The sequence below is a fragment of the Mastigoproctus giganteus genome, chromosome 8, assembly GCF_048544385.1.
Source record: "Mastigoproctus giganteus isolate SK-2022 chromosome 8, ASM4854438v1, whole genome shotgun sequence".
Classification (NCBI taxonomy): domain Eukaryota; kingdom Metazoa; phylum Arthropoda; class Arachnida; order Uropygi; family Thelyphonidae; genus Mastigoproctus; species Mastigoproctus giganteus.
In genome coordinates this window covers 2,486,476-2,512,282 of record NC_143582.1, presented here as the reverse complement: position 1 = coordinate 2,512,282, position 25,807 = coordinate 2,486,476, and the positions used below count along the sequence as shown (strand labels likewise).

Sequence of the window (25,807 nt, the reverse complement as noted above, 5' to 3'; positions counted from 1 at the left end):
ATCCTTACAGTGGAAGCAAACTCAAGAGCTCAGCTTGAGACCCTGGCCAACCATGCCCTTCGACTGCTTCAAACCTGGGCAGCAAAGAACTTTCTCACAATATCACCTGCGAAAACCTCATCCATTCTCCTTAAAGGCTCTCTCGACCTGCGTAGACCACCCCAAATTAAAATCGATGAGAGCACAATAAAATTGGCGCCACAGCTCAAATATTTAGGTATTCTCCTAGACAGCAAACTATCCTTTCAGCCACACCTTAAATACATCAGAACGAAGATCAGGAACTACTCAGCCCTGGTGGCTAGGGTCTCATGTAGAGACTGGGGCCTCAACAACAACACTGGCACTCTATTATAAGACAGTTTTCATCCCAGGATTCTCATATGCTTCGGCCATATGGTACGATAAGACCACGCTAGTAGTAAATAGAAGAACGCTGGATTCTACCCAGCGATCCATCCTCTGTGCCATAACACGTGCCTGCAGTACAGTGAGTGCTCCAGCCTTACAAGTAATAGCAGGAACGCTCCCACTAGACCTAGAAATCGTTACAACTGGAATGCTCTATTACCTTTCCAAAAGATTCACAGTTACCTTCCTGAATTTTACAACTGATCCCACTAACAACAGGAAGGCAGAAAAAGTACACTTACAGAACCACCTGCTACAGGAGTGGCAAAACAGATGGGCCGATACCATCAAAGGAGAGATCACCCGCAAGTTTTTTCCACAGACAAATAGAGTATACCCGAAATCACCACCATGGTCCTTCCCAGGACTTCATACAACGTACTTAATAACAGGGCATGGCCCCTTCAATGCAAAGCTCACTGGCTTCAGACTCACAGAACTTGTGGAGAAATACCCACATTGAACTTGTGGAGAAATAGAAGACTGGAACCATCTTATGTTGACTGCCCCATATATGAAGACCTAAGATGTATTCTAATTGCAAAAGTGAGATATCTTCCAAGAGGACAAGAATTTCTCCTCCTTGAAACCGAAGAGGATTATAAAGCATTGTCACGATTCGCCCAGGACCTCTTCGAGAGAAGAAGGGTGCAAAGTGTCATACACTGAGGAAAAAAGGAAATGCCACTCAACCATGACAATGCAAAGACAAAACATATCACCAACCAGCATTTCTCCTCTTTAAACGAAAGAAGATTAAAACCGAAAAACTTGATGACAGACTGCAAGCGCAACCTCAACAACCTGAACTGCAAGTACAGGACTTGTCCCAGGAATGACCTACAACCCTAGAAGTTGACATCTCTTTAGAAGAAGTAGAACCTAAATAGAAGACCTACCATGGACTTGACCTCATTGCAGCTCTGCTGCCAATGCCACAGGCTATATCTGTGCTCTCTTGCACGGTACTTTCTTTCCACTTCTCCGGGGAGGGAAGGAGATGGTGTCACTGTCTCTTCCCCTCCTCGCCCTCCTTTTCCTCCTGGTGGGACATGGGCCTGCCCCACTGACCACAGGGGTCAGGTCACCTCCTCTATCGACCCCTTATTTCCTATTTCCTCCCCCTAGCCTTCAGTCTCTTCCCTACTCTGTTTACTTTCACAGTGTAACCCCACAGTCTAAATTTAAAACTTTGACCTGGTGTCGCCTTCCCTATTGGCTCCATATTTCTGACTTTCCCCCCTGTCTTCAGTCTCCCCCTTACTCTGCCTAAACACTAGTGAATGCCCCATACAATGTCAAAATTTAAAAAAATTGACAAAATTCCAAATGCATACGAAAACCCCTTTCGGCCTAACCTTTCAGCGACTACTTCCCAAAATAATAATACTATTAAATTATTATTATTATTTATTTTTATTTTATTATTTTTTATTTTAATTTTTTTTTAATAGGTCCTTGCCACTGAAATCTCAGAAAATAGGTGGCAGGACCTGCCAGAGTGAAAACTTAAAATTACTGGATACCTGGTCTGCCTCCATGAGGCATAGTGTGGACAACATTGGGCCCCAGCAGGGGTCTAGCGGCTAAATGGCCAGAAGAACAACGAAACACAACACTACACTTACAAAATCCATACACTTTTAAATCTCTGGCCTTCCCAGTGAACTGTTATATCTACAATGAAAGCAACGCAGAGATGGGGGAAACCCCTGGTGTCGTTAGACACAAACACACTACATTATAGGGGCCCAATTGCTAAACGGTCAGAAGAACAACAGAACATAACACTACATGACGTTCCACTTCTCACACACTTTTAAATCTCTAGCCTCCACAGAGTACTGTGGTACACAAACAGAGTACACAATGCAGAGATGGGGGTACCCCTGGTGCCATCAGACAGCTAACACATTTTACACTTTACTTTACAATGCAGAAGTGAAGAGGGAACTGAGACAAAGCTTTTAAAGTCACTACTGTAAAAGATGTCTTGGTTAGGGGAAAAATATAAGGATACAATGATAAGAGTAAAATGGAAGGATGTTCAAGCAGCTCCAGCTGCTTGTAGCATTAATGGCCAAGAAGAAATATTGGAGCCGATTAGAATTTCAATGCCTCCATGAGCGGAACTGGTCATGTGAGAGGCATGATTTTTTTAATGATGCAGTAAGAGATACTGTTAAGCTAGCTTCTTGAAGACAAAAGGCAACCAGATTATACCATGCAAGAAGATCCCAAATGTCATGAAGGTTACTGGGATATCCCTCTAACATTCTATTAAAGGAAATGGTCATTATTTAAGTTTAATGTGGCCCTCAGTTTGTGTTCAAGGGGTTGATGGCTTATGGCAATCAGATTTTTTTTTTTTTTCCCATAACTGCTATTGTCTACCTGTGTCCATCTCTTCTCTTGCAAAGAGTTCAAGAACTGGATCTCCTTGGGGCAAGTGTTTTCTTTGATTTCCAAGCCTTCTGAGCCAATTTGTATAGTATTATCAGGACCAGCACTTTTCTTCATACTAATAATTTGCATAAAGTATTAGTGTGTGGAACAGTGGGAAAGTGATTAGTGTGTTAACAGCCTTATTTATCTTATTTGTTTTTACTAGGTAAGAGTACACTTTCAAAGAGTGACTGACTGAGCCCAGTCTGACAATGATCCGTTTGGAGTTAATGTTACTTCCATTTGGGTACCAATCATTGTTCTTCCTTTCATAGCAGTGGTTATTGGTGCTGACTTCTGAATTACTTCAGTGAAAGTAGATGGAATATTATCTTGAGGAGCCTGTAACAATTTTTGTAACAATTTTTGGATGTTTTATTCAGATCTCTAATCCGTTGAATCTTCTTTTTTTCTGGTTGGGGGAGGGGCAGTGTGTAGGTCACTACATTTACACATTTATGCTGCTCTGCTTCTGCTACACTGTTAGGAGAATGATAGAGGGGCAACAGATGAATTTGAAATAGTTGGGATAGAGACACTTTAAGCCCAGAGAAGGCCAACAAGAGAAGAAATCAATTAACTGCCAGCTCTTAAAACTATCTAGAAACCTTTCGTATGATCAATGATCGCCAATGTGGATTCTGTCAGTGTCAAAAACAGGTGATATTTTGGGTTATACTACCCAACTGTGGCCAAATTCAATGAAAACATCTGATAAAACTAAAGCAGTTGTGCTTGACATTTCAAAGACTTTTGATTGTGCTTGGTATAAAGCTCTTCTAAATAACCTTCCATCTTATGGTTTGTCAACTGTTTTTTGTAATTGGGTATCCAGTTTTCTCTCTGACCACTCATGGCAGGTGATAGTAGATGACTCTGTCTTCTAACTTCTCTACTAATGCTGGTGTTTCTCAAGGTTCAGTTCTTTCTCCCACTCTTTTCCTCTCGTATATGAATGACATTCTTCCACTGAGGGAAATCATATCCATAGTTATGCTGATGATAGCACATTGCACTCCACCTTCCAATTTGAGAAGCCTTGCCCTGCAACAAACAGCTTAACTTCTCAATTACCCACTATGAATTCCTTAAATGCTGATCTCCAGATAATTCTCCATTGGGCAAAGACACCTTAGTTGGGCAAAGACACCTTAGTTGATTTTAATAAGTTGTGTAGGTCTTCAGTTATGAAGTATAACTCCACAATATGAGAGATGCCTGATGGTGTGCAGTAATTTAGACTAAACACATTCTAGGGCAAAGGTCTCAATTCTAGGTTCAGAGAATTTCATATCTGACTGCACAATTCCCCCCAGTATATCATTGACAAAAGCACAAGGGCTGTGCAGGACGTCTGCACTGTTCAGAGAATTTCATATCTGACTGCAATTAACCCCAGGTACTTTTCATTTTTTACTACCCTGAGTGCAGTTCTACACAGTTGATAAGTTACTCAGAGATTACTGATACTCATAAGCAGTACCTTGCATTTGTCAACATTAAACTTCAAGTGCCATTTCCCAGCCTATCAACTTAATATTTCTAAATATGGTTGCAATAGCCAACTAACCTTTGTATCATCTGCAAACTTCAATCATTAATAAATATCCAAAACAATAGTGGGCCCAGCAGAGAAACCCCGGGAGACTCCACTGATAACATTAGTTGATGAAGAGTAGTGCCCACTGATAACTACTGTCTTTTTTCTCTTAATCATCCCTTTATTCATAGCAATAACTTGCCCCTGATGTCACATTGCTCCACTTTATACAGTCTTTTAATGTGCAGTAGTATCAAAAGCCATTCTGAAATCCAAGTACAGTAGGCCCTCATTATTATAATGCAGTTCACTTTACACTGATTTGCTATAACGCTGTTCTTATATTATAACCTGTATCTCACTATAACGCTATCACAACTCACTATAACTCTCTTTTACCAGTGTACAAATTGAATTTTTGGCATTTTTAATGAAAACATTTCATCTGATGTAGTCAATATCTTGATAATGAATAGCAAAACGGCATTAAAACGTTTCCCACACTCAGTGAAATTTTCTCCCACACTAATTTAATTGCAGTACAGTGACTTGTTACACAGTTCCAAGATCAACATTTTAAAAAATTATCAAGTATGTTGCTTGTAATATTTGCATTATATGCAATCCAGTCTAGTCATCACTCAGTACAGTGTTAGAAATAGTCTATAACAGTTTACTCAAACATTATATCATAGTACAATGCAGTTACATTTCCAAAGAGTTAATAATGGCAGATAAGAATGAAAAAGCAACAATGTCTGGATGCAGTATGAAGACTACAAAAGTAAGAAAGACTGAATTTGAAAATTAGATTAGAAGTTTTGAAGCAAATCAATTCTGGTCAATGACAAGTGGATGTGTGCAATAATTTAGGACTGGCAGGTTTAATTGTAAGAACAATTATAAAAAATAAAGAATTAATTTTAGCAGTGGGAAATACAGTTGTTCCACTGCCAGCAACTAAATTGGCTAGGCCAGCTATTATGATTGAAATGGAGAGACTTCTAAATAATTTTTATTGAAGATAATATCCAATGCAGAATTCTGTTAAGTTAAATATTATTAAAGAAAAAGCAATTAGCCTATATGATGATCTAAAAAAAAAAAAAAAGGGAAAAAAAGGTGGAACGATTTAAAGGTAGTAAGGACTGCTGGTTCAACAGATTTAAAATCCAGGGGGAAAGCTGCAAGTGCAGATCACGAAGAAGCCAAAACTTTCAAAAAAGAACTTGTTAAAATTATTGAAGAGGGGCACTATACTTCTCAACAAGTTTTTAACATAGATGAAACAGGACTTTTTTGGAAATAAATGCCTAAAAGAAGTTTCATATTGAAAGAAGATTAAAAAAATGCCAGGCTACAAAGTGGTGAAGGATCAGTTGATTTTATTGTTGGGTGGTAATGCTGTGGGGAATTTTAAATTAAATCCCCTTTTAGTTTACCAGGAAAAGGGTCAAAGTACAATCCAAACATAGGAAAACTCGACAGCCCAGGGCCATCGGATTAATAAAGTCATGATTTTAATTGACATTTAAAGTTTAATCTTGATACGAAATGTAAATACTTGCCACATTATATATGTATGTAATGCAGAATATTTAATATGTACAAATTTTTGAATATTAAATATTTTGACCGATATTTGTGCTTCTTTTCACTACCATTTATTATTGATTAGGAAATATCCTATGGCATAGACTGCAACTCACAAATACATATGTTACCATATGGAAATACTGTGCTTGCTTAGTGCTCTGTTTTTCTGGAACAAATGATCAGCGTTAAGCAGGAGGTCACCTGTATATGATATCAAAATTTTTTTTTACATCCAGTTCCTTGGTCACTGTATCATAGTAACTGACCAGATCGGTTAGACTAGACCAGGGGTGGCCAACGAGTCGATCGCAATGAACTTTAAATATACAGTCATCCCTCGATTTGTGCACCTTGTGCAATGAAATTTGAGATGGTAGATTGTGGCACATTTTGAAGGAAAAAAGTAGATCGCATCACAAATTAAGTTGGCCACTCCTCGACTAGACCATCCATTAACAAATCCATTCTGTGACTGCAGTATCATTACATTACTGCCCTGAATTACTTCTTTAATCGGTGGCTCCATTTTTTTTTTTTTTTTCCTGGAAAAAAATGTTAAGCTGACAGGTCTGTAATCACTCATGTTGCCTTTTGATTGCCCTTTATGAACTGGGAATACATTCAAACATCTCTAGTCCATAGGAACTTCCCCTGAATCCAAGGATGCTCTCATAACTAAAGGTTTGCTCACCTTCTTTGCCACCTCCCTTAATATGATTGGATAGATCCCATCCACCTCTGGTGCCTTTTTTATGTTCAGCTTCAACAATTGCTCTTCCATTTTCCTTGTAGTAATCACAAATTATTCAGCTCTCTGTTAGAGTTCAATAAACTTTAGACATCCCCCACCCCCGTAAAGGATTCCTCATGCGTGAATGAAGATGAAATTTCTCATAGGCAAATTGAAAGCCATCTTGTGAATTTACTTCTTTTATTGAAGTTTTTTCCTTCCTAGTTAGCTATTCCATCAGAACCAAAATAAGTGTTCAGAAGCACACAACCTCATACCACATAATTTTTCCTATGAGTTTTACTTTAGGAACGGCTAATAATTGCTTGGCAAATGATATTAATAAATTCAAATATATTTTTGCAGACCTTACATTTTGCTTTTGAATTGTCACTCAATTCTACAAACTAATACCAATCTGGATTCACACATGGATGGATCCATTTGGGAACAAATCAAGTTTGATAAGTTGCATGTTCTTTGGCACAACAACCCTGATGGTGTCCTCAGTGATCAATATAAATATGTAAAAATCAATGAACATACATCTCACAGATTTTTCTCAAGAAACAAACCTCTGGATTGGCCTCTGCCTGTATTCAAAAAGTCATGATCCCCGGGGGAAGAGAATTATCATGTAACAAAATATAATAAAAGATCAATACTAATAATGGCGAGACATTAAAATGTTCTAGTATGATTAGAAAATAATATATGTAGTTAATACACATTACGATAAAACATATGAAAAATAAATAAATAAATAAATAACCTATATATATATATATATATAGGTAACCTAACCTAAGTTTGTATTAATACATTGAATAAAGTATGAATAAATGGATGTGAAAAATTACAGTGCCAGAAACTAGAAGGGTGAGGATAGTAGAAAAGGAAGTGTAGTAGATATGTGAAAGGTGAAAGAATGGCAATATTCTAAAAGTTATGATGAATTAAGAAAATTATGGGCTGAATTACATAGCCAACAGAAGGTGGGTGAACTGTAAAGTAAAATTAGTACAGTTAAATACAAATAAACAAAAATAAAAAGTGGTACAATTGTCACCAGATGTGGGGAAAACATTGGATAATGGTCAAATATAAGTAAGGTAAATGTGCAGAATCTGATGTCAGCTGAAGCAAATATTGACGGTCGGGTATTTTTGTTTTATTTGTATTTTACTGTACTAATTTTACTTTACAGTTCACCCACCTTCTAAAGGCTATGTAATTCAACCCATAATTTTCTTAATTCATCATAACTTTAAGGATCTGTGTAATTTTCACATCCATTTATGCATACTTTATTCAATATATTAATACAAACTTATATATACTGTTGCATCCTTTAATGCTGCTTTGTGCTTTTAGGTGCATCTGTCACAGTTGACTTAATTAACCTTTCATTAAATGAAACTATTTCATCAACTGAAAACCTTTTCTCATCCACCGTAACATTTAATATATATATATTAAATGTAATTTAAGGTCAGAGTTACAGTTGATGGAAAAATAAAAAATAAAAATTGGATAAGCAAGGTAGGACAAATGAATCACAAAACGTGCAAAGCAGCCATAAAGGATGCAAAAGTATATAATATGTAAGAACAGATATGGGCTAAATTGCAAAGCCAATTTGGAGGTTAAGGAACTGTAAAGTAAAATTATTAATACCAAATAATTAAACAAAATAAAATAAAGGTGGTAAAGCTGTCATCAGAAATGAGTGGGCAAATCTAGTTATAGGTTGAATACAGGGAAGGCAAAAATGCAAAGTCTGATGTCAGCAGAAGTAAATATTGATACATGGTTAGGTATTTCATCAGGAGACTACACCCAACCATGTATCAGATATATATATAGAATAATTGCCAGTAGCATGGCAAACCAGTAGAGTGAAAATGAACTGAACCAAATAAAATAACAATAACAGAAAAATATAGGGGGGGGGGGGAAATAAAGAAGGAGAGGGTAGTGTTGAAGCAACGTTCCTAAAATAATTTAGAAAATTAAGTCAATTAAAAGAAATTTAGTGGCACCCCTAGTAGGCACCCATTTTCCAAATTATGTGAAATATCACTAAGGTGGAAACGTAGACTAACAACATTACATGACCAAATAATTAATAAAATGAAATAAAATAGACTGACCATTATGCCCCATCTTGACAGAGGGTCACAAGGCCAATAATAGTCAGGGAATCACTGCATTTTGAATGCTAAACAAATCCATGCAATGACGAAATAATACTAAGACCAAATTGCCAATGCAATAGATTTGCATAGCAGTGGTCCTTATGCAGCAAAAAATAATAAAACAGAAAGCCAAGAACTCGCATGGCCAAACCACACCACTGACAAAACAATAGTTGAACTGAAAATATACAGAAACAAATTAGGCTATAGATGGCTGTACGAACACAGCGTTAGCACATCGTCAGCTACCCCCATGTAAATATAATCCAATTAATCCAAAAATTAGATAGAGAGATAAAAAAAAATAAGAAAAAATAGAAGAAAAGCCAAATTAAAATAGAATAACTGCCAGTAGCATGGCAAACCAGTAGAGTGAAAAATGAACTGAACCAAATAAAGTAACAATAATAGAATAAAGGGGGGAAATAAAGAAGGAGAGGGAGTGTTGAAGCAAGGTTCCTAAAATAATTTAGAAAATTAAGCCAATTAAAAGAAATTGAGCAGTGCCCCTAGATTTCTTTTAATTGACTTAATTTTCTAAATTATTTTAGGAACATTGCTTCAGCACTACACTCTTCTTTATCCCCCCCCCCCGTTTATTTTTCTATTATTGTTATTTTATTTGGTTCAGTTCATTTTCACTCTACTGGTTTGCCATGCTACTGGCAGTTATTCTATTTTAATTTAGCTTATTATAAGCAACATGTAGTGGATTGTGCTTTTCTGCTGCCACTGATGTCAGCTTTTCTACTATTTTTTTATTTATTTATTTTTAATATCTCTCTCTCTCTCTCTCTCTCTCTCTCTCTCTCTCTCTCTCTCTAATTTTTGGATCACACGCACACACAAAAAAAAAAAAAAAAAAAAAAATATATATATATATATATATATATATATATATATATATATTGGTAAATTTTATTTCATTAAATGGTATTTATCTGTATGGAATTAGGTGTATATGGACCAAGCTACCAAGTTAGTAAAAGTAAACTAGCTTTAGCCTGGGTACCCTATGTACAATATCATTAATGTTGCACAACATTAATGACTAATACCTAATACGGTAAAATAATCTTCAATAAGAAGACACACACACACACACCATATTTGCCTTACAATAAGATGACCATAACAAACATTAATATTGTGGAAGGAAAATTAAAACAGGTAAAAAAATATATATTCCATTGCATATATTTGAAAATTCACAAGTACAGGTATTTTTTCACATAAAGTGAGGAGGAGGAGGAGATTTAAGATGTCTTTATGCTGTCCTAATTGCACATTCTTTGGGATAATTTACCAGAACCACCTCCAATTTGAAGCTAACTGTCTAGGAAAAATTCATCTACCTTGTAGCAGTAACCCAACAGAAATGTACACACTGTGTGGTACTACACTCAGAAAAGTAGAGAATGAAAAATACCTGGAGGTAATTGTGCAGTCAGATATGAAGTTCTCTGAGCAGTGCAGATGAGCTGCTAAAGCAGGTTATGGAGTTTTTTCAATAATAAATAGGAATTTTGCTAGCAAAGACAACCAGGTGATTATCATTTTATATAAGGCAATCGTCTGGCCACACCTTGAATACTGTATACAGGTCTGGAGACCTCATTTTAGGAAGGATGTAGAGTTGCTAGAACGAGTAAAGAGAAGGGCAACAAGTTGGTGAGAGGAACAAAGGGGTCCATTTACAAAGAAAGGCTTAAGTTCTGCAATATGCAGCATCTGGAGACTAGGCACCTGCGAGGTGATCTGATCAAGGTGTATAAGGCCTTGAATGGTTTGAGCAGGCTCAATGCTGATGGGATACTTCCGCTTGCTCGGATTAAGAACTTGAGGGGGCATAGATTCAAATCAACGAAAGACAGTTGTAGAATAGATGTGCAAAAGTTTGCCTTTAGCCAGCGGGTGGGTAGTTGATTGCTGGAACAGACCTCCATCTGTTGTTGTGGAAGTTGATAGCTTAAATGAATTTAAGGCTAGACAAACATTTGTAGTGACCCGATGGGCGAAATGGGAAGGGGATTTTTTTTTTTTTTTTGGCTGATGCTGTATAAGCTTGCTTTCTTGCATCATATGCTAATTCATCAGGACTAGAAATTAATATAGAATTAAATTTACCACACTGCACAAAACACAGACACATCTACTAGAGAGATATTTCTCTCTCCAAGTGACTGACTGATTTATAGAAGAGATTGCTAATTCTTGAGTCATGGATATGATTACTAATATTTCAATTTGGACTGATCTCAATGCTTAATATGTTGCACACATACCACATATGTGCAGGGCAAGAGGGTGGTAAATGATAACAGTAATAGAGGCATGTGATGTAAGAAAGCAAGCATACGAGCTTACGTAGCATCAGCCAAAAAAATAATAATGATAATAATAATTCACACAACCATTCAGTCTAAAAGTTTGTCCAGTTCCAATTCGAATTTATTTAAGCTATCAATTTCCACAAAGACAGATTGAAGTTTTTTCCAGCAATTAACGACCCGCTGGCTAAAGGCAAATTTCTGCACATCTATTGTACAACGGTCTTTCCTCAATTTGAATTTATGCCCCCTTAGTTTCATAATCTGAGCAAGTGGAAGAATCCCATCAAAATTCAGTGTACTCAATCGGATCACCTGGCAGGTGCCTAGTCTCTAGCTGCTGCAATTTGCAGAACTTCCTTTTCCCTGCTAGCAAAATTCCTGTATATCATTGACAAAACCCTGTGACCTGCTCTTGCAGCCTGTCCGCATTGCTCAGAAAACTTCATATCTGACTGCACAATTAGGTCTTATTCATTTTCTCCTACCCTAAGTATAGTCCCACACAGTTGTTCGTTCCTCTGGAGTTACTTCTTTCCATATGCAGTACTTTGCATTTGTCAACATTAAACTTCAGTTGCCACTTCTCAGCCCATCCCAAATTTTCTAGATCCTGTTGCAGTGTGCAGTAGCACATTGCCATTACTGTCATTAACAACCCTGCCAACCTTTGTATCATCTGCAAAATTCGACACTAAGCCTGATATATCTTCATCAAGATCATTGATAAATATACAAAACAACAGTGGACCCAACACCGAACCCTGTGGGACTCCACTAATAACATTAGTCCACGAAGAGCAATGTCCATTGATTATTATTATTATTATTATTATTAGCCATATGATGCAAGGAAGCCTGAGGCTTATGCTGCACCAGCCAAAAAAAAAAAAAAAATTCCGCATTACCCTGAGAGAGAGAGAGAGAGAGAGAGAGAGAGAGAGAGAGAGAGAGAGAGAGAGAGAGAGAGAGAGAGAGAGGGAGAGAAAGAGAGAGAGGGAGGGAGGGAGGGAGAGAGAAAAGTAGAAGGGAATCACCAAGAAAGAGAAGAATGATGATATCCAGCTGAGGACCCCTGGGTTTGCCAAGCCCATACTCACCAGATGTGAGCCCCTGGGGTTATCACCATCCTCTGCTTCTCTCACTCAACCACTCTTATCCATTGTAGCAACTTACCCTTAATATCATTCTGCTCCAATTTGTACAGTAGTCTTCCATGTGCAACAGTGTCAAAAGCTTTCCTAAAATCCAAGTATATGATATCAAAATTATTTTTTGCATCCAGTTCCTTTGTAACCACATCATAGTATTTAATTAAATTTGTCAGACAAACCCTTAACAAACCCATGTGTGTCTGAATTACTGCTGCAGTCTTGTCTAGATGATTCTGCAATGCATCTTTAACCAGTGACTCCATTATTTTACCTAGAACAGAAGTTAAACTAACAGGTCTTTAATTATTTGTCACCCTTTTAACCACCTTTGAATTGGGGATAGATTTGCACATCTCCAGCCCACATGGACCTCCCCTGACTCTAAGGATGATCTCATGATTATGGCTAAGGTTTTGCTTAGTTCCTTTGCCACCACCACCACCTTTAATATAACTGGATCCCATTTATTAAGATCCCATCCACCCCAGGTGCCTTTCTTATGTTTAACTTCAACAATTTCTCTTCCACCTTGCTCTCAGTTATTACAAAATCATTAAGCACCCTGATACAATTTGATAAACTTCTGGCATCTTCCTTCCTTAATAACTCCTCATGTGGGAATGTATATGCAAAATACTCGTTCAGTTTGTTTGCTATCTGAGCAGGATTATCAACAGTCAAACCACTGATAAAGTGGACCAATCTGATTCATCCCTTTCCTTTTAGAGTTTATATAAGTAAAGAAATCTCTTGCTGTTTTTCTTAGCATCCTATGCCAATGATTTCTTGTAATCTTCCTTCGCTTGCCTAATCTCCTTTGTGACTTGATTACAGACGAGCTTATATCTGTGATAGGCTTCTGTGTCGCCTGATAATTTATATGCATCCCATGCATTTTTCTTCTCTACCACGAGTCTCATTAGTTCATTAGACAAACATTTAGGCCTAAACGTTGAAAAATATTTTAATGGGTATGAAAAGTCTAGTAGCTTCCACGATTAATTCCTTGAATGTTTCCCACTTAGAATTTGCTGATGGTAACTTCATCAGTTAATCCAACTGTACAGAATTTAAAAACTGTCTGAGACCACTGTAGTCATCTTTACCGAAGCAAAAAACCTTTTCCTTTACCCCTAATGGTAATTATATCTTTAAGTAAATCTCACATCAGTACACTGTGATCTCTGCCACCTAGTGGTTCCTTTATCTGCAAAATCTTAATACACGAATGATCACTGCTGATAACCAGATCAAGAGTATTACTCCCTCTGGTTGCCTCTCGAACATGCTGCTGCAGAAAACAGTCATCCAATAAATCAACAAAAGTCTTGCTAGTGTGCGAGTGACCAAACCACAAGTTCTAGTCAATATCTGGGAAGTTAAAATCCTCCATTATAAGACATCTGATTTACTAGCCCACTATTTCTCTGTACAATTGCTCATTATACTCATCAGATTCATTAGGCCTATAACACACGCCTACTCTCGTTTTTCCTTTCCTGGTGCTTATTTCACACCAAACAGACTCGACACTGCATGGTCCAACAACATCAATTAGATGCACTTCCTTAGATTTTGTGTTTCTTAACTAACAGCATAACCCCCTCCTCCCTTCCTGTACACATTGTACTCCCCAAATTCCAATTCTGCACTGCTTATATTTGTGTGACACCACGTGTCTGATATCCCAACAATATCAGTCTCTTATGTCTTGATGAGCACTTCACATTCAACTTTATTTACTATATTTCTAGCATTGGTGTACATGCAAGTATACATGACCTATTCTTATTCTTAGTTACCCTAACACATTCCATGTATTTATTTGTTTCATGATGACTGCCATCAGCATATAATATTATCTTCAACATATGAATTTCATACGTTGAAGATTGAACATACACTCACCAGTGATTGCTTATTAAACTTTAATTTAGTAACTCTGAAAAGTGTTCATATGGCTTTTCTCATAACTTCAATCTCTTCTTCAAACAGCCTTATCAAAAATTGCCACTGTTCAAAAGTATAGTTACAAATTTTACCATAAACAGCCATGTGTGCACAAAAGCAACAAAACCTTTTCTTTACTTGAGTGACATGCAATAGTTAATATTGTTTAAATCTATCCTTTACTTCAATTTAGCACTTCTTTCTAGATAGTAAATGTCCACCAATTACTAATCTACTTTAATAGTACAGTAAGGCATGCAGCAACCATTTTTGCACAGAAATTAATCAGATGACAGCCTATTTCGACCTAGTGTTTGACCTCCTGTTTTTATACACTTGCCACTCCAGTTTTTAGGTCTACTATAACAGGCACATTATCAACACAAAGTGCTAGACAGTTTTTTAAAGGAATTCCACGGACTTTCAGGTTGGTCAGAATAAGATGTTATTCTGATCCGATATTATATATACCCTATAGGTTATATATAATCTTAGTTCTCCTTTCAATGATGGAATATTGGTTTGATTACTGCCATCTGCAGCAGAGTCACGCGTGGGCCCATTGTGTTAGACTCGTACCCATAGTAACTAGAACTACACCCAGATCTGCATTGTTTTGTATCTGCAACCCACAAAAAAAAAAAAAGTCTTCATTTTTTTTAATATATCAATATTGATCAACAATATTATTTTTTATATTATATATAATACCCAAAAAACTTTTAAAAAAATAAATAAATAGAAAAAAATGGACTGAAAATATATTCATTGCATACAGGGTCTCAAAAATATTGGTACAAATGTTTAGGGAAGGTAGATAACATCTAAAGAAATGTGAATCACATAGGAACCCATAACCAGAAACGTCACGGGAAAGTAGTAGCAGAGGCACAAGAAGCAGAAATGACACAAGACAGTAATTAGTGGCAAACATTTATTTGACATAATATTAACAATGGAGTACGAGATGGATGCATTTCATGATGTTACAACAGATGCTTGAAGGTTCCACCATGAGATGCGATGCATGCGTGACACCGACGCAGCATGGATTGGCAGACACGGTCGAACACACCTGGAGTTTCTTTGATAGTAGCAGCAGTGCAGACGAGTCTCGCCACGAGATCCATTTCCGTCTCCACAGGCGATTCATACACGATAGATTTGAGGGCCCCCCCACAGAAAGAAACCAAGGCTCGATAAATCAGGTGAGTGTGGGGGCCAGGCAACAGGTCCACCACGGCTAATCCATCGACACACAAAACGCCTGTTCAAATGGTCACGAACATACCTTCCACAATGGGCAGGCGCCCCGTCATGTTGAAACCAAATGTTGCTTCTCACATTTGCTGGAACATCATCATCAAAATTCTGCACAGAACTTAACCATCAGTTTTCTCTCTAAACACTTGCTGCAGGTGATGGTATATGGGTAAAGTGACCAGACACCCTGGTAGAACTTGTTCAAGAAAGATCCGATATTTAGCAGAGTTCATGCGGGATGGTAACAGGTATGGGCCGACTAAGCAGTTACCGACCATACCTGCCCACACATTTATTACGAAGCAATATTGTGCCGCATGGGGGCGCACACCGTGTGGGCTGTCATGAGCCCACACATGAGCATTGTGCTGATTGAATAAGACTCATCCGTGACCAAAACATAGGCTGGAAAATTCAAGTCTTGAACACTTTCTTGGAGAAACCACTGCGCAAAAGCCACATGTGCAGGATGATCTTGGGGGAGCAGTAAATGAACCCTTTAGAGATGAAAGGGGTGTAAGGAATCGTCGTGCCAGACATGTTGTACACTGCAACCTGCAGGTACCCAACATAATGCATGGCTAATCTGTAGCAAATGAAAATTGTCCATTTTTCAATAGCAGTCACTATCTCTTCATTCCCTACCTAGGCAATTTCATTAATGGTTCCTGTTATTCTTTTGCAATAGGTATTGTTAGTGAAATTTCATCCACATAATGCACTATTATTGAAATTTCACAGATGTAATGCACTATTATTGAAATTTCACAACATATGTAACACACTGTTGTCCAGGATATCTACATAGCCCTCAGAATTTGTGGATTTGTCCAAAACAACAAATGGTCTCAAGCCAAACCATGAAAACCAGCCCGGACTATATAATGCTGCCTCCTGACACACTTCATTAGTGGAATAATACAGTCCAGCATGTAGCTTTCTCTGGGCATCTGCCACACCCAAACAGAATGGTAGACCATGTACCATGACTCGTCACCTGAAAGCACAGCTTTCCATTGATTGACAGTCCAAGAACAGTGGGCATTACACCAAGCTAGATGGTGTCTGGCATTGGTTGAGAACAAAAGATAAAGCATGACTGTGGTAACTCATATCATGCAGCATCTGTCACACTGTAATTTTATCATTTTAAGAGTTTTCTGAGTCATTTCAAGACAGCTTCAGCACTGTCTGCTTCTGTTTCCCAGAACACATTCCCAATTGTCAACTTAGTGATCTTTAATGCTGTTAGAATGTGACATATAGACATATGCTTTGTGGCACCATATTCTCATTCTGCACTGGAAGTCTGTTAACTTCATCAATCACGGCACCTTGCATTCGCAATAGTACTACTGTCTCCTTGAAGACCTACAAGCATATTTACACACACAACTATAAACATGCACTTCAGTAGAACCTGACCAACTATCACAGGAGGGGTGTTTAGATATTAATAGTAGGGCAGCATATATTAAGATGCCGATACAAAAAAGCACCAAATAGAGTAAAAAAAAATAAATAAATAAAATAAAAAAAGATGGTTTCTCCATCGTAAATCTGGAGAGCTGGCAGCTATGCACATGCTTTTTTTCAAAAGTTAATGTTTATGTTGGAATCTCATTCAGTAACAAACAAAATTTCACATTTGGCTGCTGTTCGCTGTTTTTTTTTTTTTTTTTGAAGGTAAGTTATCCTTGATTGAGTTTGATGCTGGTTTTGAGAAATTACTGTAGCTCTAGAAAGGCAAAAAATATATATTAGAGATGAATAGCTGATAAGTTTACATGTATATAGTTTTCATTAATAGTCATTCTGCATTTTGAGTAGTAAAATAAGTTTCATTCTTTTTTGATTATCCCTTGTATATATTTTGTTGTTTCATTATTATACATTACACACCTTGGGCTGACATTGGTGACTGGTTCATCTGGCTTTGCCCACTGTTTTCTGACTGGCTGGAAGATGGCCTTGGGGGCATGGGAATGTTCTGCTGTTGACCTGCAATAATGTAAATAAGTGAAAGGGAGAGATTTAGAAGTGGATATGTTAATATGCATAGAACAAAAAAAAAAAAAAAGTACAAAAGTATTCAGAAAACCAGAATGCCACTCATTTGCAATAAAAGAAATATGACTGTTCTGAAATACATAACAAAACAAACATGCCATTGCTATACATTTAGGCAAACAAAAAAATAAAAAATCCTGTGCCAACTGTTTGCTGTGAAAAGATTTCAAATTTCACTTGCCTTATGCCACCAATGCAAGGAATAAAGAAGAACACACTTTCTCTCATAATCTTTAGGAGTAACTAGAAAGATATGATAATAAAATTCTGCACAGAACTTAACCATCAGTTTTCTCTCTAAACACTTGCTGCAGATGATGGTATATGGGTAAAGTGACCAGACACCCCGGATTTCAGTCATTTGCACTGCATTACAAACTGTCCCAGATTGGACATATAGCCTCCGTACTTAATGGCAAACATAATGCAAATCACTTGCATTATGTTTGCCGGGAACCAATGGTACAATGGAGAGAGTTTTTTCGATAGTAAATAAGCTGAGGATGTCAACTAAAACACAACTGACCATAGAAACGCTGAAAGCAATACTACAAGTTAAGTGCAATTTTGCTAATTCGTGTGAAGAGTTTTATGAAGAAATAGCAAATAATGAAGAATTATTAATAAAAATTATATTATTTAATTTTCTTGTTTTTATTGTTAAAAGAAATATGTATTATTATTATTGCTCTTTTATATTATTTCTCCCTGATTGGGGGTTCCACCTCGTGATAGGTATTGCTACCAAGTACACACGGTAGTTGTGGTTATGTCTGGTGTTACTGTTGGTCGAGGAACTGACTATCCTACAGGTGTTCAGGATTGCGACTTTCTGGAGTTCCTTGTAAGTGTTCGCTGGGAGATCTATTGCTGCTGGTCCGTTATGTAGTGTCTTTTGGCACCATACCAGTGGTTGACATGATGATCGGGATGGTTACTTGTTCCATATGCCACATCTCTTTGATCTCCTTAGGTTCAATGAACTTCCTAATTTTTTCCCCATGGGTTTTCTGCAGGTTGACAGCATTGGGTACCACTGTATCAATCAGATAGGTAGCCTTTTCCTTCTTGCAGACAAGGGTTACATCCAGGTTGTTGTGCGGTACTGTCTTATCCGTTATTATGGTGCAGTCCCAGTACAGCTTGTGGGTTGGGGTATCTAGAACTGCATGGGTTCATATTTGTAGTACGGTACGCTTTCATTGATTAACTGGTATTTCCTTGCTAGCTTCTGATGTACAGGCACTCCCTGGCTTATGTAATACTCAACTTATGGAAATTTGACTTTACACAAGTTTTTGATGGCCGGTGCAAACTTAAAAAAATCCTGGAAACGTATTTTGCATCCTGTAGGAATAAATTACGGTATCGTGAAAATATCGTAATGTAAACCCAATAATACATTGTCGGTTTTTTTTTTTTTTTTGGTAATTCGTTCAAAGACCTTGAAAGTTGAAATTTTTGCTACATAATTAAGTTATTTCTCTCTCTCTCTCTCTCTCTCTCTCTCTCTCTCTCTCTCTCTAAAACGTCATTTTTAAAATGGAAATTGCGCTACACATTTATCGTTATCATATGTTCCGTTACAAGAATCAATTCTGAACGCCTTTGTGATATTTTTCTAAAACACATTTCTGGAGGTCACTAGCATAAAACAATAAAAACAATTTAAACTTTCAGGTTTATTGGGATTTTCTGTTAGTGCAATCTATTATAAATGGGTAGTAAACTCGATCTTATTGCATTTGCAATAATACGGATAACTGGAACTCTGTGGGTTTTTACATTATGGTATTATGATGAAACGAGTTCCCCTTCACTAAAATATTATAAAAATAAATAAATTTTCAGAATCTTCTTTCATTCCTATTTCCTTATTACAATGGTGAAAGGAAAGCGACCAACGTAAAGTGCAAGTGCTGGCAGTGCTAGGAAATGAAACAAAATTGTTCAGATCTGAACAAAATTGTTCAGATTAGTGAAGAACGAAGGATTGTTCTTTCGAAGAAAGGCCTAAGTTTTGCAGATTACAGTATCTGGAGACTAGGCCACTGCAGGGTGATCTGATTGAGGTGTATAAAGCCTTGAATGATTTGAGCATGCTCAATGCTGTTGGGACTCTTCCTCTTGCTCAGAATAATCACCTTAGAGGGCATAAATTCAAACTGAGGAAAGACAGTTGTAGGATAGATTTTTTTTTTTTTTTTTTTTGTTAGTTGTTGGCACATCGGCTTCTGTGGCCATAATGCACCTCCCAAAGTTTTTGCATTTTAATGTGATCCAAACCCGCGACCTTTGGGTTGCCAGGCAGGCAGGCAACTTTACCCACCTGGCTAGCCCAGTCGGTAGGATAGATGTGCAGAAGTTTACATTTAGCCAGCGGGTAGTTGGTTGGTGGAACATACTTCCATCTTTTGTTGTGGAAGTTGATAGCCTAAATAAATTTAAAGCTGAGCTGGACAAGTATTTGGAACGAACGGAGGGGTGAAATGGGAGCGTTTTTTTTTTTTGTTTTGACTGATTCTGCATAAGTTTGCTTTCTTGCATCATATGCCTCTACTAATACTAAAACTGATTTAGAAATGAAGATGATTAATTAAGAAGTACAAAGCAGGAGAAAGTTTGTCATCTATTGCACGGAATTAGGTCTCGCTGTTTCAACAGTGAATACTATTTTAAGGGACAGTGCGTGTATAAAAGAACATGTTAAAGGATCAATGCATTTAAGATCAACAGTGATCACAAAACAGCGTTCAGGTGCTATATCGAAGATGGAAAAGCTATTAATACTATGGATGGAAAATCAGATTCAGAAGAAACTGCCCCTGAGTCCAATGGCCATTCAAGCAAAAGCAGGAAGTAATTATGAAGATACTGAGGATAAGTACAGCTAACCCAAAGCCAAGTTCGTGGCAAGCAATGGGTGGTTTAATAGGTGCAAGAATTGCACTGGTTTCCAAAACATTAAAGTATGTGGTGAAGTCACCTTCCACAGCAGCATGCTTATCAGCTGGAGAGTTAATTCAGGCAACGATACTCAAAGGTTAAAACTTGCTGACGTTATGCTTGTCTCCTCTCTCATTTTTAATTTTATAATTTTGAAATTTTTGTAAACGTTGCAATTTTTCCTGCACATGAGATAAAAAAAAAAATTGAATAAATAATTCTATTTACATGTTTGTCGAACATTTCTTTTGTGGTTCAATCAAATTCAGCTCACATAATTGCGAGTGCTGCATAAGCATTTAGGGAAATTCCGACTTATATAGAGTTCAGTGGAACACAACCCTTACGTAAGTCGGGGAGTGGCTGTATGATCCTGGCCACCAGGTTGTATCTATGAGTGTACTCAGTCTGCACCCCGCAGTTATGCAATGTGGATCATTTCTGAGGCCAGGTGGGATCATCAACATATGTCACCTGACACTCCGGGCTCCTTGATGATGTATTTTCTATAGTTTCTTGTGTTGATTATCTGGGTTTGGATAGCGAGCATAAATCCTTCAGTCTCAGGGAACAGCATCCCACTCGTGAGCCATGCATTGGAAGCAATTTTATCTATGTGATCTTGATGGAGGTCATACTCCTTGCTTAGGTTGAGTGGGCATACCACTTGTCTATCTATCTTATGGCCTGGTAGAGTGCTGCTGTGCATTTCTGGAAGTAATCCTTCAGGTTAGCAATCGCTGTTTTCTGTTGCTCGATGAGGTCTATCAGGCCCCTTCCTCCTCCTTTCCGAGCAATTGTCAGTCTCTCCACAGCTGGTCTTGGGTGGTGATGATGGCTCTTGGTCGTCACTGTCCTTGTCTTTCTCATTATATCCTCCAGCTCAGTGTTAGTCCAATCTATGAGCCCGAAGGAGTATGTTAGCACTGGGACTGCATAGGTGTTTATGGCTTTAACTTTGTTCCCTCTGTTCAGCTTTGCCTTCAGCAGACTTCTTAGTCTGTAATAGTATTTTTTGGTCAGGCAGGCCTTAATTTCCTTTTGCTGTAACTGCTGAACCTGCATCATCCCCAGGTATTTGTAGGCATGTCCCTCTGTCGTGGCTTCGATTTCTTTACTAGTCTGCAGCTGGTACTTTTGGTTGACTAATTTTCCCTGGTGCAATCTGTGGGTCTTGCATTTGTCTAGACCAAATTCTATCCTAATATCACTGCTGAATTCTTCAATGATCCAGAGTAGTTGTATGTAGTATGCAGAGCCATGTAGAGCTTGATGTCATCCATATACATCAGGTAGGTGAGGGTGTACAAGTTCTTCCTTCTTTGAGGTTATTATGGCCGCCATTATTATTATTTCGCAGAAGAAAACTTTTTTTTTTCACTAAACAAAAATGAAAATCAATTAAAAACATGACCCTACTAAAAAGTGGGATTTTTTTTCCTTTTCTGAGAGGGTAAAAAAATTGTGTGTGTGTGTGTGTGTGTGTGTGTGTTTAAATAATGGCTAAAAGATGTAATACTACTGGCTTATGTTTATTTTATTTTGAATTATCAGACACACACACACACACACACACACACACACACACACAATATATTTGTTTTTTTTAAAAAGTTTGATATTTTATTTTATAAGTTTAGTTCAAAGAAGTCAATGTATTTAATTTATGTTTTGTATGCAAATATTTTTATATATAAAAAATTTTAAAAAAATGTGTGTATATATGGGAGGGTTGAAAAATCCCTCCGACCCCAAATGTCCCGCTTTGGAATGCTAAAGATCTGGTCACTTTATATATGGGTGGCTATAACTTATAAGCAAATATTTAATTACATTATCAATATTTGTTGCCATAATATCATATTGCACATCGAATCATTCAATATTTACTCAGGTAGAGAAAATTCTACTTAGCAAAAATAACCAAGACTATGCTGAACAACACAAACTGCAAAAGTGTAGAAAATTATATTGAATAACTTGCACTAGTTGACAAATGGTAACAATGCATGACAAAATTGTGCCTATATTTTAAGGGATTTGATGATCTAAAGCAGTGGTTCCCAAACTGTGGATCCCTTGGAATGCATAGTTTGGGAACCACTGCTTTAGATCATCAATTTACAAGTGACCTTTTGTAATGATAATATTGTTAAGGCAGTTGTCACTGAAGAATTGGTAAGAAAATACCATGAAACGTTTGACTCCATTATATGTATATTTCAAATTTGAATTTGATGATGTTTGGTTAATCTTTTTTTTGCACAGGGGTGTGTGTGTGTGTGTGTGTGTGTGTGTGTGTGTGTGTGTGTGTGTGTGTGTAGAGAGGGAGGGTTATGCAGTAACTCAAGTATCCAAAACTTAACAGGTTTCTAAATTTCATTCCGACTCTTAGAATAAAAAAGCTTTTGTGTAAGGATTAATAAATAGGATCTCCCCATATTTTTTTTGTACAGCAATATTTACAGGGATTAACTTTAGAGAAATACCTATCATATATATTTTAGAGGATTTAGGTTGCTTTTGTTAAAACAAATTAAAGTAGTAAAAAAACAGTGAATCTGTTTAAATCTCTCTTTCTTGTTTCAATGTTCCAAAAATTTCTGCATTGTACAGACTATAATATTTTGTGACTAAATTAACTCAATAATAATATGAATAACAACAGCATGCTATCAAGAAATGATCATGTTTATTAAAAAAATGAAGTTCAATTTTTATGAACACCTTTAAAAAACAGAAATACTGTTTCCTCTTTACAAAGATGAAATATTGCCCTTTCACACTAAGGGCAGTTGCAAGCCACTAACCACAATAAATGATTTCAGTATTCTTAACTACAATAATAAAAAATAAAATAAATAAATACATATTTATATATAGATAAAAACATGAATTATGTCTCTTGAAATGCAAAACCTATTTAGATGTTGCTCACCATACAACTATGTAACAAACTAGCATTTTGCACAGACTAAGTTTTTTTTTTTCCCCCCTTTAAGAAATACTAACAATATAAAAATTTAAAATACAGAAGGAATTCAAAATCTTATGGCAGTACTCTTTGCATTGCTGGAAATGATGTTAAAAGAGAAGGGAGTGATTAGCTCACTCTGGTTGAAAGATATATAGGTCACTGACCTAGTACAGTGTGTCAGGTATTTAAGTTTGGTGCCACAAGGTAAGCCTTCCTGGACATCCAGTGCAGAGGTGATAATCGTTAATCTTCATGGCGCCTAAGGCGGCTGGCTTCGAACTGTTGATGCCCCTCCCCCACGTGGGGCGTCCCTCAAACCTGATCTCGGGAGATCCCTTTCTTCCTGCTCTCCTTCAGGCTCAAGGTCAGTGTCATCAATAGGTCCCGCCAGCTGGAGCCGTCTGCCACGGAGAAACGGGGTCAGACGAAAGAAGGGGAATGAAAAGAGAGAGGGGGGTTCTCCTTTTAATGACATCAGCGGTGGGTGTGCACCAGCCGGTCAGACATAAAATAGCAGCCACCGTTTCCGCAAACAATGTCAATCACGTAACGGGCACTAAGTACAGCGCGGAGATAAGGTCATTACTCGCAAAGCTGCAGCAGTCGTCACCTAACTAAGCGTTCGGTGTTTAATCATGAACTACTGCCATTTCGACTTTGCATTTAAATAAGCTAACCTCATCTGCGCTGCCCACAATTCGGACAAGTCACGTAGGCTAATCTTTTCTTTTCTTTTTAAAAAGTACACCGTAAATGTTTACCAGTTTCGCCCCGCAAACCTCTTCTGTGGCAATCCCACAAAAAATTTGCCAACGCAACTGTCGAATTTAAAATTATGCGAACTATTGACAGGGTTAAAAAGAAAAAAAAAAAAAATATATATATATATATATATATATATATTCTGCATAGCGTGTACCTTAATCGACCGAGTTTTAACGAATGTACACGTTTCTTCTAAAGAATGTGGTTGATGTGATTCATAATATTGGGGCTGGATGTGGACTTGGGGCAGATGCAAATACGCACATTACGAAATCAAGTCCCATATCATTCAAAAAATTAAACAAAAAAAAGTATCCAGCTATAACTCAGAAGCAAAGAGACTGGTTTTAGAATCAATATTATATCGATTATCGTCTATATATATATATACACACACACACAAACTCTTTTTCGACACGTAGGTGGTAGATGACTTTCATCAACCGGTGAAATACCACCACTTTGCTTAGTCTAGGCTTGAAGTGGTGAAACCCATGTTTAGTCTCTAGAGCAAAGTTTCCGGCATCTCCCTCCCCCCATACTTCTCCTTCAACCCATGCACGGTACTAAGTACTATAGGTTTTGATACCTTTCGTGTTTGGGGTTTTCATAAAAAAAAAAAAAAAAAACACCATTGCTTTAATTACCACGAGGTATGTGCAAGTGAGTCAAACCATCTCATAATCAAGTAATGTATGGACAACAAAAACCGTATTTAGCTTACCAGTTATTAACTTTGCATAATACCGTATACGCATTATACCTAGATAGTATGAATCAGAGCTGTACTACTCAATATGTTCTACGTTGATAATAATGTTAGTAAAATAATACTATATTGAGGTAAACTCCTCTTATTATTTTACTAACGCATTAATACCTATACGAATTGCAATTTCAAAAAAAAAATGTATAGAAAAGGAAAGTAATGAACTTCCTTTCATTACTTTCCACATTCTCTCTCTAACCAATAACATGGATTGTTTCACTAACAGAATTTCACTATCAGAATAATTATAATAAAAAATATCAGCTACTTTAATTGCTTATAATTATTAGTTGTCATTCTATTATAGTTTGAAATTAAAAGGAAAGCAATGTTCTTGTATTCCTTACTCATGTGGTCGTCCCGGAGTATCAACAAAAAAACTTATTTTATTGTATTTACTCTTACACTGTATTTATTCCTTACAGTGCATCACTCCATAATACTAGCCTGTTAAGAGCAGATAAAGTATCCAAAATACAATGTATGGCTAAGAATAATTATATACGGTATAATTTAAGCTTTTTAAAATGTGGGTTTATAAGATAACACTCTGAGGTATCAAATGCAAAAATAAACCGCCTACTATCGGAGTAATGTACAGAACGTGTGGGTGACATAACAGATTTAACAACACGTAAAATCTGTTATTTATCGCAGTAATTG

The 25,807-nt window shown here is 37.0% G+C and overlaps 1 protein-coding gene across 1 annotated transcript in view; it reads right to left on the bottom strand.

Annotated features, from left to right (window-relative positions):
- Positions 1-25,807, bottom strand: part of LOC150081197 (uncharacterized) — a 502,723-nt gene that overhangs the window by 26,583 nt on the left and 450,333 nt on the right. Inside the window, exon 5 of the mRNA XM_090379371.1 lies at positions 17,520-17,618. Coding sequence (XP_090235497.1) covers positions 17,520-17,618 — 99 coding nt within the window. The remainder of the gene's footprint in view (positions 1-17,519; positions 17,619-25,807) is intronic.